Genomic DNA, 15,367 nt, shown 5'->3' on the forward strand with positions numbered 1-15,367 from the left:
CCAGTCTCCTGCGGTGAGCCGCCCCCCCCATGCCCCCCCCACGCCACCCAGAGCCACCCAGCGTGTCTGCGCCCAGTGGGTACACAGCCAGTCTCCTGCGGTGAGCCACCCTCCCCACCCCCACGCCACCCAGCGCATCTGCGCCCAGTGGGTACACAGCCAGTCTCCTGCGGTGAGCTGCCCCCCCCGCCCCCCCCCCCCGCCACCCAGAGCCACCCAGTGCGTCTGCGCCCAGTGGGTACGCAGCCAGTCTCCTGCGATGAGCCGCTCCCCCCCCCACGCCACCCAGTGCATCTGCGCCCAGTGGGTACGCAGCCAGTCTCCTGCGGTGAGCCCCCCCCCCCACGCCACCCAGTGCATCTGCGCCCAGTGGGTACGCAGCCAGTCTCCTGTGGTGAGCCGCCCCCCCCCACCCCCACGCCACCCAGCGCATCTGCTCCCAGTGGGTATGCAGCCAGTCTCCCCACAGGCAGCTCTGGGGACCAGCAAGACTCCTTTTCCTCCAGTAGAGCCTTCAAAGGCCTTCATCCACGGCCCCCATGCTTCCTCCTAGTTTGCTGAATGAGGCCACAGGCTCTCTGCTAGACGATGTGCAGCTGGTAAACACCCTTCAGACGTCCAAGGTGACCGCCACGGAGGTGACCGAGCAACTGGAGACCAGCGAGACCACAGAGATCAACATTGACTTGGCCCGAGAGGTGAACTTCTGTCCCCTCCAGTCTGGTCCCTGATCATGTGACTTACATCAGCTTGAATGCCATTGACTTGAGGCCCCTTGCTTCCTGAGCTCTTGGTTGGGCCTGCCCCTCTGTGGCCACTATTCGGACCAATCAGCAATACAAATAATGACGCGGTCTTTAGTATTTTATTTTTAAAATATGTATTTATTTACTATTCATACAGTATTTTGCCTGCATATGAGCCAACTGGCCAGAAGAGGGCACCAGATCTCACTATGGATGGTTGTGAGCCACCATGTGGTTGCTGGGAATTGAACTCAGGACCTTTGGAAGAACAGCCAGAGCTCTTAACCTCTGAGTCACCTCTCTAGCCCTGGTCTTTAATATTTTAAAGCTTAGACATTTAGCTGGGCAGATTCCCAGCTAGAGCTTAACCTGACTAATCCTGGCCCTATGTCCTGACACGTGGCCAACTCTACGTCTCTGCTCCTGTTCACCTCCGTGTCCCACTGGAGAATCTTCCCGCCTTTGTAGACCAGGCTGGCCTCAAACTCACAGAGATCCACCTGCCTCTGCCTCCCGAGTGCTGGGATTAAAGGTGTGCACCACCATGCCTGGTCTCTTCCCGCTTTTTCTATCTTCTCCCAGAGCCCCCCCCCCTCTCTCCTGGAAGTTCCACCTTCCACTTCCTGCCCAGACAATGGCCGCCAGCTCTTTATTTCAACCAATAGGCAAGTGAGAAAGAAGGGATGTTTAGGAACCAGCCATGGGCCCTAGGAATAGCCATGCGGGGTCCAGCTAGATCTGTCGGCTGGCATACAGTTGGATATGCGAGACACACCGTCACACTGCGTCTCACCACCCACAGGCTTACCGCCCGTGTGCCCAGCGGGCCGCAGTGCTGTTCTTCGTGCTCAACGACATGGGCTGCATTGACCCTATGTACCAGTTCTCCCTGGATGCCTACATCAGCCTCTTCATCCTCAGCATCGACAAGAGCCACCGCAGCAATAAACTGGAGGACCGCATTGAATATCTGAATGAGTACCACACCTACGCTGTCTACAGGTCTGATGACCGTGCAGAGCAGGGGACCAAGTGGCTGCCTGAAAGTCCTCTGGTTACATGTGGCATAGTGCCACTGCTGGAGTGGCACTACGTTAAATACACATTTGGGGGTCGGGAAAGAGCTCAGTGGGTAAATTGCTTGCTGTGCAATTGTGAAGGCTTGAATTGAAATTTCATGATCCCACATCAAAAACGGTACAAGCCAGGTGGTGGCGCACGCCTTTAATCCCAGCACTCGGGAGACAGAGGCAGGCGGATCTCTATGAGTTCAAAGCCAGCCTGGTCTACAGAGCAAGCCCTAGAATAGTCAAGGCTACAGAGAGACCCTGTCTCAGCCCCCCTCCTCCCCCCAAAAAATCCTAAGAAGCAAACCAAGGAAAAGCTGGATACAGTGGTGTGTGATTGTCATCCCAGCACTGGGAGGTGAGACAAGATCCCTGACACTTTCCAGGTGGCCGGGATAGCTGAACTGATGGCCTGGAGGCTAATCAGTTTTGAGATCCTGTCTCAAAAAAATTAAAGGGTTAGGCGTGGTGGCAAACACCTTTAATCCCAGCACTTTGGAGGCAGAGGCAGGGGGATCGCTGTGAGTTCAAGGCCAGCCTGCTCTACAGAGCAAGCTCCAGAACAGCCAAGGCTATACAGAGAAACCCTGTCTTGGGGGGCGGAGTGAAGTAGAGAGCAATTGAGGAAAGTTACTCTGTTTCTCCATGTGTTGTGCATACATGTGTACCCACACACACGCGAACATGCACAGACATGCACACAGTAGACACACAGACTGAAGAGACAGACACCCATGGCAGATTGGAATTCGTGAGGTCTGGGGTGGGGCCTGTGACTCTGCATCTCTAATAAGTGTCCGGGAGCTGTTGATCCTGCTCTGTTTAAATCTTTATTTATTTATTACAATTTTGCTTTTTTTTGAGGCAGAGTTTCCCTGTATAGCCCTGGCTTTCCTGGGCTGGCTTTGTAGATCAGGCTGGCCTCGAACTCACAGAGGTCTGCCTGCCTCTGCCTCCTGAGTGCTGGGATTACAGGCGTGCGTCACCACCTCCCAGCTTTGTTTACTTTTTTAAACTTACATGGATGTATTAGTTATTTGTGGTGGGCAGCACGCACGTGCCACAGCTCATGTATGCTGTGGCCAGCCAGTGAGGATCAGAGAGAAATTCTGGGACACTCCATTCTCTTTCCTGCCTGTGGGCTACAGGGGTCAAGGTCAGGCCACCAGGCTAGACAGCAAGCTCCTTTACCTGCTGAGCTGACGTTGTGCCAGCCTGGGGAACCACAGTTTGAACATCAAAATACTTCACTTCCCCACCTGGACTCACTTACAGACCATTCAAATCCAGTGTGTATCAGATAAAACTTGGGATCTGCCTCCTCGGGCCAGAGTCCTCGTGCCTGGACGGCACACCCATGGCACACACCCTATGTTCTCCCAGGTCCCTCCTAGGTCCCCCCTGACCACCAGGGCTGGGCCTTGGGCCTTGGTGCATATTTTCCCATGAATTTCACAGCATTCCCCTGGCAGGTCACCCTGCCTCCTACTCTGTCCGCCAGCTGTCAGACTTCAGACAGACTATCGCTCCTGGCTTAAACTCTTCAGTGGCTGTCATATCTGAGTGATCCCCCAAACCCTGTGGCCTGGCCTCCACCTGTCTCAGTTTGGTACCAGCTGCCTGGGCAGCACTGCTGACCCTCAGTCCTTTCCCTGTCACACTGGGCTTTCCTTACACTGTGAGTTCTCCTTGGAACACTCAGTTTCTTCTTTCTCTTTCTCTGGTCGCTGGACAGTCTCCAAAGGCCTCAAGGTACCTGCTCTGAGGGTCTTCCTAAGTGCAGCAGACACCTGGGCACCCAACGTGCCTTAGGTACCCCTGAGGCCACTCCCACAGCTGCGTGGGCCTCGTTATGGCTCATGATTACCTCTAGGTCCCTGTGTCAGAGCACGTGGCCTCCCTGCTGGGCCATGACTTCCTCCAGGACAATGATAGCCTATTTATCTGTGTCTTCAGGACCACAGAGTGTCCAGCAAGATACTGAGAATAAGCAGTGTTTTGTTTTCTAATGGAACCGACGCCCAGTTATGGGTGAACTCTGGGGAAACCATGCCGACCTCTTAAGGCCCCTGAGTCCTTGGCTGTTTGCAGGATGTTTGCGCCAGGCGCTGACCAGCCCCTCTGTGTGAGACTCTATGTGTGGCACAGTACGCTGCTGGGCGTCTCACTGCCCATGCTGCACACGCTCCGCCTCCCTGCCCCTCTCCTAGGTACACCTGCACACGCTCCGTCTCCCTGCCCCCTTCTAGGTACACCTGCACATGCTCCGTCTCCCTGCCCCCTCCTAGGTACACCTGCCGCACCCTTTTTGAGCGCCACAAGCTGCTGTTCAGTTTTCACATGTGTGCCAAAATCCTGGAGACGTCCGGGAAGCTCAACATGGACGAGTACAACTTCTTTCTGCGTGGGGGCGTGGTGAGTCGGCGAGGGGGCGTGGCGAGTCAGCCGAGGTGGGGGCGTGGCCAGTCGGTGAGGGGCGTGGCGAGTCGGCCGAGGTGGGGGCGTGGCGGCGAGTCGCTGGCCGGCCGGCATTCCCCAGCACCGTGGTCACCAAACCTGAGGCTTCCCATGTGATCTAAGGAAAAAGCCCTCTGGGAAGGTGCACACGAGCACCCCAGGGTGTGGGGCTGACCTGCCGCGTGACTCTTGGGACGCAGTACAAGCTGATCACTGTTAGACCTTCTACCCAAGGCGCATGTGTATTGGCTCTCTCCCTTTAAAAAATTAAGAGCAGGGCGTGGTGGTGGCGCAGGCCTTTAATCCTAGCCTGGTCTATAAAGTGAGTCCAGGGCAGCCAAGGCTAAACAGAGAGACCCTGTCTCAAAAAACCAAAAAAAGAAAAAAATAAGAATTTAATAAATAAAAAAGTAAGCTGAGGTTCCATGCACTTATGACCCCAGCATGTGGTGAAAGGTGGAGACATGGAGGGATCCCCGGAACTTACTGCCCAGCCATCTTTTCCAGCTCAGTGTGAGAGCCTATCTCAAGGGAGTAAGTAGAAATAGAAGACACCCAACATCCGTTCTCTGCCTTCCACATGCTTTCATAGCCATGTGTATGCGCACACACACCAAAGGGAAAAAAGCTCCAAATTTTCGCTTAAAAGAACAAGGATACGAAGGGAAAGGAAGAGCCTGCGGCTCTGCAGGACCACGTCTACCACCAGGAGGTTTGGGGCTGCTCCTCCCAGCAGAGGGCACCAGCTTCCTAACTCCAGCTGGCAAGGGTCGCAGTAAAAGCCACCCCACCCCATCTATTCCTCTGGGAAAGTGGTTCCGTCTCCTCGTTCATCATTCACTCTTGTTTCATACAAGTCCAACGCTGGAGACACACACATAGGTGGACACATACACACACACAGTGGTGAGACACACACATAGGTGGACACATACACACACACAGTGGTGAGACACACACATAGGTGGACACATACACACACAGTGGTGAGACACACACATAGGTGGACACATACACACACAGTGGTGAGGCACACACATAGGTGGACACATACACACACAGTGGTGAGACACACACATAGGTGGACACATACACACACATAGTGGTGAGACACACACATAGGTGGGCACACACACACACAGTGGTGAGGCACACACATAGGTGGACACATACACACACATAGTGGTGAGACACACACATAGGTGGGCACACACACAGTGGTGAGACACACACATAGGTGGACACATACACACACAGTGGTGAGGCACACACATAGGTGGACACATACACACACAGTGGTGAGGCACACACATAGGTGGACACATACACACACAGTGGTGAGGCACACACATAGGTGGACACATACACACACACAGTGGTGAGACACACACATAGGTGGACACATACACACACACAGTGGTGAGACACACACATAGGTGGACACATACACACACAGTGGTGAGGCACACACATAGGTGGACACATACACACACAGTGGTGAGGCACACACATAGGTGGACACATACACACACACAGTGGTGAGGCACACACATAGGTGGACACATACACACACATAGTGGTGAGACACACACATAGGTGGGCACACACATACACATAGTGGTGAGGCACAAACATAGGTGGGCACACACACACACATAGTGGTGAGACACACACATAGGTGGGCACACACACACACAGTGGTGAGACACACACATAGGTGGACACATACACACACAGTGGTGAGGCACACACATAGGTGGACACATACACACACAGTGGTGAGGCACACACATAGGTGGACACATACACACACAGTGGTGAGGCACACACATAGGTGGACACATACACACACAGTGGTGAGACACACACATAGGTGGACACATACACACACAGTGGTGAGACACACACATAGGTGGGCACACACACACACAGTGGTGAGGCACACACATAGGTGGACACATACACACACATAGTGGTGAGACACACACATAGGTGGGCACACACACAGTGGTGAGACACACACATAGGTGGACACATACACACACAGTGGTGAGGCACACACATAGGTGGACACATACACACACAGTGGTGAGGCACACACATAGGTGGACACATACACACACAGTGGTGAGGCACACACATAGGTGGACACATACACACACAGTGGTGAGGCACACACATAGGTGGACACATTTACACACACACAGTGGTGAGACACACACATAGGTGGGCACATTTACACACACACAGTGGTGAGGCACACACTAGGTGGGCACATTTACACACACACAGTGGTGAGACACACACATAGGTGGACACATACACACACAGTGGTGAGGCACACACACACACAGTGGTGAGGCACACACACAGTGGTGAGACACACACATAGGTGGGCACATAAACACACACAGTGTTGAGACACACATAGGTGCACACATACACACATACAGTGGTGGGGGAGGAGGTAACTTTTAAAATATCTTGTTTTTAATTAAAACAGCACTATATAGTTTTATTGGATATAGTGGATATGTATGTATATGTATATATATATATACACACACACACACACACAGATAGACATATCTGCATATATATTAGATAAGGCTCTTTTTTATTTCTCAGGCTAGTCTAAAACTCACTGTGTAGCCTAGGCTGGCCTTGCATTCCTGTAGTTTTCTTGCGTAGCCTGGGTGCTTTGGTAATAGGCACCATGCCTGGCTTGCTATGAGGCATTCCAATACATACATACGTGTGTGTGTGTGTGTGTGTGTGTGTGTGTGTGTGTGTGTGTCTAATGACCAGGGTAACTGGCATATCCGTTACAACAAACATATGCCTCTTTTTGTTGGAATGTTTAGAATCAGTAAGGATTCTTCTGAGAGTCCCTAGCACCTTCCTCCTCTTTTGCTCAAGGTTCTGGATCGGGAGGGCCAAATGGACAACCCGTGTACCAGCTGGCTGGCAGACGCTTACTGGGATAACATCACGGAGCTGGACAAACTGACCAACTTCCACGGACTCATGAACTCCTTTGAGCAGTACCCTCGGGACTGGCACCTGTGGTATACCAACTCTGCGCCCGAGAAGGCCATGCTGCCAGGTGCCTGGCCCCGGCACTGCCTCCCTGAGGCCTCTTGCCCTTCCCTCTATCTGGCCCCAGCTCCCCCAACAGATGCAGCCCCCGAAAATTCCCCTTCGTTCAGATCCCTTCCACACTCACGCCCCGGCACGCGTCCTCCTGTCTCCAGGTGAGTGGGAAAATGCCTGCAATGACATGCAGCGCATGCTGGTCGTCCGCTCCCTGCGTCAGGACCGAGTGGCCTTCTGTGTGACGTCCTTCATCGTTTCCAACCTTGGCTCTCGGTTCATCGAGCCACCTGTGCTTAATATGAAGTTGGTCAGTGGCTCCACCTTCCCGCCCACACCCACCCAGATCACCCTTGCTTCCTGCCCACACACCTCCCATCCACACCTGCCCACACTCACCCACACACCCCCTGCCTCCCGTCCATATCCGCCCACACACCCCCTGCCTCCCGTCCATATCCGCCCACACCTACCCTCCCCACCCCCCACCCCACCCCCTGCCTCTCAGCTGCTGCAGCTCCCTCACTCCCGTCTCAGTTCTGAGACCACCCCGGTGCTTCCAGGTGATGGAGGACTCCACTCCACGGTCCCCACTAGTGTTTATCCTGTCCCCTGGTGTGGACCCGACCAGCGCTCTTCTTCAGCTGGCAGAACACACAGGCATGGGCCACCGCTTCCACGCCCTGTCCCTGGGCCAGGGTCAGGCTCCCATTGCTGCTCGGCTCCTTCGAGAAGGTGTGACCCAGGGTTAGTATCCATCTCAGCTAGGGTTCCGGTTGTCGTGTTAAAGCACCATGACGGGAAGCAACCTGGGGAGTAAACGGTTTATTTCACTCATAATCCCATCATCATCAAAGCCGTGAGGGCAGGAACCTGGAGGCAGCAGCTGAAGCAGAGACCATGGACAGTGCTGCTCACTGGATTGTTCCCCATGGCTGTCCAGCGTGCTCTCTTATAGTACCCAGGACAACCTGCCCAGGGGCAGCCCCAACCACAAGGGGCTGGGCCCTCCTCACTAACCACTAATTAAGAAAATACCCTGCAGGCTTGCCTACAGCCGGATCTTGTGAAGGCATTTTCTCCACTGAGGCTCCCTCCTCTCTGAGGACTCTAGCTTGTGTCAAGTGAACATAAAACTAGCCATCACGGTTCATTCCTGTCCACTCCTCAGGCCCAGTCTACTTCCCAAGAGACCCGCATCCTCCGCCCACTGCTATGACTGCAGCTCCTGCTTTTCCATAAACCCCAGAAATAACGCTGAACATTTGACGCCAGCTCCACTGCCCTCGTGTACAAAATGGATGGTTCCAGAGGCCCGAGGAACCATCTATCCCTGTTGACCTTGGCTCCTCCTTGCAGGACATTGGGTGTTCCTGGCAAATTGCCACCTGTCACTGTCCTGGATGCCTAATCTGGACAAGCTGGTAGAACAGCTGCAGGTGGAGGACCCCCACCCCAACTTCCGCCTCTGGCTCAGCTCTAGTCCTCACCCAGACTTCCCAATCTCCATCCTGCAGGCCAGCATCAAGATGACCACAGAGCCACCAAAGGTACTGTGGCCTTAGAACCCGCATCACCCTGTTGTCACCATCACCCTGTTGTCACCCTACCTTTCTTCTCACTGGCACCAAAGGAAGGTCCCAGCCCTAATGACACATACCTTTGTAGACCAGGCTGGCCTCGAACTCACCCCAATCCGCCTGCCTCTCCCCCCCCCCCAGTGCTGGGGATTAAAGGCATGTGCCACCACGCCCAGCCCACAGGGGGGAAACGTAAAGTTAACTTTGGTTTTAAAATGAGTCAGGGTCTCATGTAGTCCAGACTGGCCTTGAACTTTATAATCAATGGTAACACTGAATGTCGGGTCCTCCTCCTCTCCAGTATGCCTGGCTTAGACATTTTTTTCTGCCATCAAAGATGTTTTGTTTTGGTTTTTGGTTTTTTGAGACAGGGTCTCTCATGTAGCCTTGGCTGTCCTGGACTTGCTTTGTAGACCAGGCTGGCCTCAAAATCACAGCGATCCATCTGCCTCTGCCTCCCCGAGGTCTGGGATTAAAGGTGTCCTACCATGCCTGGCTCATCAAAGGTATTTTGTAAAGAAGAAGAAGAAGAAGAAGAAGGAGAAGGAGAAGGAGAAGGAGAAGGAGAAGGAGAAGGAGAAGAAAGAAAGAAAAAGGGCTGGGCAGAGCAGTGCACGCCTGTAATCCCAGCACTCAGCACTTGGGAAGACAGAGGCAGGAGGATCACTGTGAGTTTGAGGCCAGCCTGGTCTACAAAGCAAGTCCAAGACATCCAAGGCTACACAGACAAACCCTGTCTCGAAAAGCAAAAACAAACAAACAAACAAACAAGAGTATTCTGTACTGTACATATTTTCAAAATGTCAAATGTTCCATAAATCTGCCACCAATATAATGAAAACCCTGCCCGGCCTCAGTTTTTGAACAAGGCTGGGAATTGAACCCAGAGCCAGAATGCTAAATGCTCAGCCTACCACTGAGCTGTCCATTTCAGTGTCATTTACTTATACTTGTGCTCTAGAAAGAGAGAGAGACAGAGACAGAGACAGACAGACAGATACACACACACACAGACAGAGAGAGAGAGAGAGAGAGAGAGAGAGAGAGAGAGAGAGAGAGAGAGAGAGAGAGCGCTCATGCCAGTGGTGTTGGAGTGATGCCTTTGTGCACCTTGTAAAGATTATCTCCATAATGATTACAGTGCCAATGTCCAGCCTGTGATGAGATCTCTGTGGGCATAGAGTCCACATCAATGAAACACAGACAATCTTGTGGGCTTGGTTTTTTGGGGGTTTTTTGGTTGGTTTTTTGAAAGAAGGTTTCTCTGTTACACAGAGACCTGGCTGTCCTGGACTCTCTTTGTAGACCACACTGGCCTTGAACTCAGAGATCTGCCTGCCTCTGCCTCCCAAGTGCTGGGATTAAAGGCGTGCACCACCACACCTGGCACAAGAGGATTTCTATAAATTCAAGGCCATCCTAGTTTACAAAGAAGACTGTCTCTCCCCTCCCCCTCCACCCCCTCTCACCCAGACAGGGTTTCTCTGTGTAGCCTTGGCTGTCCCGGACTCACTTTGTAGACCAGGCTGGCCTAGAACTCACTGAGATCCATTTGTCTCTGCCTCCCAGTGCTGGGATTAAAGGCGTGCGCCCTCCTCCTCTTCTTCTGAGACAGGGTTTCTCTGTGCAGCCCTGGCTATCTTGGAATTAGCTCTATAGCCCAGGGCGGCCTAGAACTCAGAGATCTATCTGCCTCCCGAGTGCTGGGATTAAAGGTGTGCACCACCACTTCCCAGCTTCTGTTCTTTTTCTTTTCTTTATTTTTGGTTTGTTTCTTTTCTCCTTTTGCTATGTAGCCCAGGCTGGCTTTGAACTTATGATCATCCTCATTTGTTCTCCCAAATGTACCCCTATACTTGCAATTCCATACATTTTTTTAAAAAATTCTTTTTCAGTTGCAGTGGGTTGGCAGTACAGCTCAGTGGTAGAATACTTTCCTGGAATGAATAAGGCTTTGAGGTTTGATCCTCAGCATTGAAATAAAATTAAACAATAACACCGAAAAACTAACTGTAGGTATACACTTCTGTCTTTACCCATATTTTCTGGCACTTGCAAATTGAATTGGCTGGTTCGTGGAGGACATCATGATTGAGAGACTCAAACCTGGAGGAAGGGCTGGTTGCCGTGGCACATCTGCAGCCCTAGCACTGTCAGGAAGATGTCCTCCAGCCCATGTCCACTCCACCTACATAGCAATTGGGGCCAGGGGAGGGAGTGGCTGAGAGGCAGGCTTATTGTGCCCCACGTGGGGAAGCCCAACATCCATGTCCTGTACTACTCCCCAAAATATGTAATAGACGGAGGGAGGGAGAAGACAGGGTTACCAGTAGCATGCTCAGTGTAGAAGGTACCCAGCCTGTGAGCGAGCATCGGTCAGCATGCAGATCACAGGCTAGAGCTGAGCCTCACGTTATTCCTCCAGCTGGGGCCTCGGGGCAGGGCCTCCTCCACAGCTGCCCACGATGCTTCTAGTGGCAGGGTTGAGGAGGACAAATGTCAGCCCGTACTCCATTGTCCTCAGGGTCTCAAGGCCAACATGACACGTCTGTATCAACTGATGACAGAAGCCCAGTTCATTCGCTGCTCCAAACCTGCCAAATACAAGAAGCTGCTGTTTGCGCTCTGTTTCTTCCACTCCATATTACTTGAGCGCAAGAAGTTTCTACAGCTCGGCTGGAATATTATCTATGGCTTCAATGACTCTGACTTTGAGGTCTGTGCTAGGCTGGGGCCCCACATGGCCGGCCCTTTTTCTCCTCCTCATACTTCTTGCCCCGTGGCTGTTTTGTGGGAATATTGGCTGCCAGAGAGCTGATGTTAAAGCCCCATTGGGAGAGTTCTTGCTGCCACTATATGAGGCTGGCCTTGGGACCACACACAGGTGTCAGAGAACCTGCTGAGCCTCTATCTGGATGAGTATGAGGAGACGCCCTGGGATGCGCTCAAATACCTCATTGCCGGTGTCAACTACGGCGGACATGTCACAGATGACTGGGACAGGCGCCTGCTCACCACCTACATCAACGATTATTTCTGTGACCTGAGTCTAACAACTCCCTTCTACCGGTGAGTGGAGCACAGTCCAGGTGGGGGGGGGGTACTGAGTGAGCAGTGAAAGGATATAAACAGACCAGGGGCCAGGTTGAGTGGTGTGTGTGTGTGTGCGCGCGCGCTCGTGTTCGTGCATGTGTGTATGAGTGTGTGTTTGTGTGCATGTGTATGTGCGCCTGTGCGTGTGAGTGTGTGCATGTGCGTGCGTATGTGAGTGTGTGTGCGCGCGTGTGTGAATGTGTATGTGTGCACATGCATGTGTGTGTCTGTGTGCATGTGTGAGTGTGCATGTGTGTGCGTGTGGTATGTGTGCACATGCACGTGTGTGTGTGTGTGTGCAGAGACTAGGAGACTTCGAGGAAATGGAATTTGTAGAACTGGAAGGCAGAGCAAGAGCTGGATCTAGGAGTCATACAAATGGGGATGTGCTGAGGCTGAGGTCTCGGCTTGGCACGGAAGCACCTGCAGTGTGGTTCTCCGCTCTTGCTGCCCAGGTTGTCTGTACTGGACACTTATTTCATCCCGAAGGATGGGATCTTGGCCTCTTACAAAGAATATATCAGCTTGCTGCCCGGCATGGACCCCCCTGAGGCCTTTGGCCAGCATCCTAATGCTGACGTGGCCTCGCAGATCACTGAGGCCCGGACCCTCTTTGAGACACTGCTTTCCCTGCAGCCCCAGATCACACCCACCAGGATTGGTGGCCAGAGCCGAGAAGAGAAGGTAGGGACAGAGGGTTTCCTGGGGCGAGGGCAGATTAAAGAAGGGCAGGCCCGCCCCAAGCTTCTGCCTTCCCAGGTCCTAGAGTTGGCTGCTGATGTGAAGCAGAAGATTCCGGAAATGATTGACTATGAGGGCACCCGGAAGTTGCTGGCTCTTGACCCCTCCCCACTCAATGTGGTCCTCCTGCAGGAGATCCAGAGATACAACAGCTTGATGAAGACCATCTTGTAAGATGGGAGGAGCATGCAAGGAGCAGGAGAAAGGCCCGTGCTCCCGGCTGGGGTGGTTCTCACAGGCCCGCAGCTCCTTAATACTCTACCCACCTTGTTCCTTCCACTCAGGTTCTCACTGACAGACTTAGAGAAGGGCATCCAGGGCCTCATCGTCATGTCAACCAGCCTGGAAGAGATTTTCAATTGCATCTTTGATGCACATGTTCCTCCGCTCTGGGGAAAGGCAAGATCAGCACTGTCAACCTGAACCCTGAACCCCTCTTCACTTCAGTCTCAGGAGGCGCACGGCAGACTTCAAGGAGCCTGGGGTTCTAATCCAGACAGGGTCGAGGTGTTGAAATCTGGCCCTGCCACTCACTGACTGCAGCACTTAACTAACAGATGCAGTCACATGACCTTCTGCAAGGCTATTTCAAAGACTCCCTGAATACTGCACATATTACCCAAGCCCCCCCCAATACTGCGCATATTACCCAACCTCCCCAATACTGCACATATTACCTAAGCCCCCCAGGACTGCGCATATTACCCAACCTCCCCAATACTGCACATATTACCTAAGCCCCCAAGTACTGTGCATATTACTCAACCTCCCCCAAGTACTGCGCATATTACTCAACTCCCCCCAAGTACTGCGCATATTACTCAACCTCCCCCAAGTACTGTGCATATTACTCAACCTCCCCAGTACTGTGCATGGTACTTTTGAATTAGGAATCCTTAACTAGTTGTCTATGCAAATATTCCATACACAGCCCCAAAACCCATGAGAAATATGAAACACTTCTGGCCTTGTGTGTTTTGGATAAAGAATAATCTTGCAGTGATATTATCATTAATAAATAGTTGCTAGTTTATGCTTTTCCCCTGGGACTTAGCTTTTGGAGAGCCTTGACCAACTGTAGTTACAGAGCAGGGCTGATGCCCCAGGTGTGAAGAGCGCCATGGAGCTACCCAACACATGCACCGCCTCCCTTCTCAGGCGTACCCCTCACAGAAGCCTTTGGCTTCCTGGACTCGGGACCTAGCCGTGCGTGTGGAACAGTTTGAGCTGTGGGCCAGTCGAGCCCACCCTCCTGTGATCTTCTGGCTGTCTGGCTTTACTTTCCCCACTGGCTTCCTGACTGCTGTGCTGCAGGCCTCAGCCCGCCAGAACAACGTAAGCTTACGGATGGCGGGAGCTGGGTGGCAGGCTGGGGCGTGCATTCATCCTCCTCCTCCTCTGGGGCCTCGTTCATTGTCACCTTCAACCCACAGATTTCAGTGGATACCCTCTCTTGGGAGTTTATAGTCTCCACTGTGGATGACAGCAACCTGGTGTACCCACCCAAGGTGAGAGGCAGATGAACTTGGGCTTCTAAGCAAAATGTATAGGATAGTGGAAGAAAAAGTGGGCAGTTAACTGGAAGAGAAGGAGGAGGACAGAGGAGTTGGGTCAAAAGTATTGTCAATTTAGGGTCTAAATTTTCCCCAAATCTGTCTCCATCTCTCCAGGATGGTGTCTGGGTTCGGGGCCTGTACCTGGAGGGTGCTGGCTGGGACCGAAAGAACTCTTGTTTAGTGGAGGCAGAGCCCATGCAGCTGGTCTGTCTAATGCCCACGATCCACTTCCGTCCAGCTGAGAGCCGCAAGAAAAGTGCCAAGGGTAGGAAACTGTCCCCTCCGCATCTCTTGTTTGGACACTAATCCAACCTCTCTCTTTGCTCCAGTCCTCAAATGCACCTGCCCTCACCTTCCAGGCTCCAGGCTCTGACTTCTTTTCCTCTCTCCTAGGCATGTACTCCTGTCCCTGCTATTACTATCCCAACCGGGCAGGCAGCGCGGATCGAGCATCCTTTGTCATAGGCATCGATCTCCGATCCGGAGCCATGACAGCTGATCACTGGATTAAGAGGGGCACTGCTCTACTGATGAGCCTGGACAGTTGATGAGCCCCGCCCCCCTTCTTTCCTGCTTGAGATCGTCGGAAGCACCAAGACCTTGAACTAAAGTTGGATCTCAGGCTTTGATCTTAGCTGAATCCAGCATATAATGGTGCCTTGAAGGTACCTTGTGGCGCTCGCCGTAAAGGTGGAAGACTTGTATTGGAGCTCAGTACAGTAAAACTCGTGCAAACCCAAGCCCAAGTCTCTCAATGGAATGGTGGCGTTTCAGTGTGTGTTGGGGTGGAGGAAGGAAGCTGGCACTTAGCTAGTGGGAAGGAGCTGCTACAGCAAGAATTGAGAGGGGCGAATGGGGTGGCCTCTAGAGGGAGGGAGGCGTGGCTTTGAACTACTGGCCCGCTAGGCCTAAAGAAGGTGTGACTAGATCTCTCGGGAAAGGCTCGAGCAGGCGGGGGGCGGAGCTTGCTTTGGAAGGGCGCGGGATCCAAATGGAATAGAGATTTGTCAGGTAAGGGTCCAGGTTGGGTGCTG

At 52.8% G+C, this 15,367-nt stretch overlaps 1 protein-coding gene across 1 annotated transcript in view; it reads left to right on the plus strand.

Annotated features, from left to right (window-relative positions):
• DNAH2 (dynein axonemal heavy chain 2) overlaps positions 1-15,073 on the plus strand; it is a 115,548-nt gene extending 100,475 nt beyond the window's left edge. Inside the window, 16 exon segments of the mRNA XM_084763330.1 lie at positions 554-698; positions 1,549-1,748; positions 4,102-4,228; positions 7,190-7,376; positions 7,525-7,673; positions 7,927-8,110; positions 8,723-8,913; positions 11,468-11,659; positions 11,828-12,012; positions 12,492-12,720; positions 12,796-12,947; positions 13,062-13,176; positions 13,936-14,112; positions 14,211-14,285; positions 14,448-14,598; positions 14,727-15,073. Coding sequence (XP_084619456.1) covers positions 554-698; positions 1,549-1,748; positions 4,102-4,228; positions 7,190-7,376; positions 7,525-7,673; positions 7,927-8,110; positions 8,723-8,913; positions 11,468-11,659; positions 11,828-12,012; positions 12,492-12,720; positions 12,796-12,947; positions 13,062-13,176; positions 13,936-14,112; positions 14,211-14,285; positions 14,448-14,598; positions 14,727-14,881 — 2,614 coding nt within the window. The 3' untranslated portion in view covers positions 14,882-15,073.
• Positions 15,074-15,367: the final 294 nt, after the last annotated feature.

This window comes from Acomys minous (assembly GCF_964271855.1).
Source record: "Acomys minous genome assembly, chromosome: 16".
In the NCBI taxonomy this organism is placed as follows: domain Eukaryota; kingdom Metazoa; phylum Chordata; class Mammalia; order Rodentia; family Muridae; genus Acomys; species Acomys minous.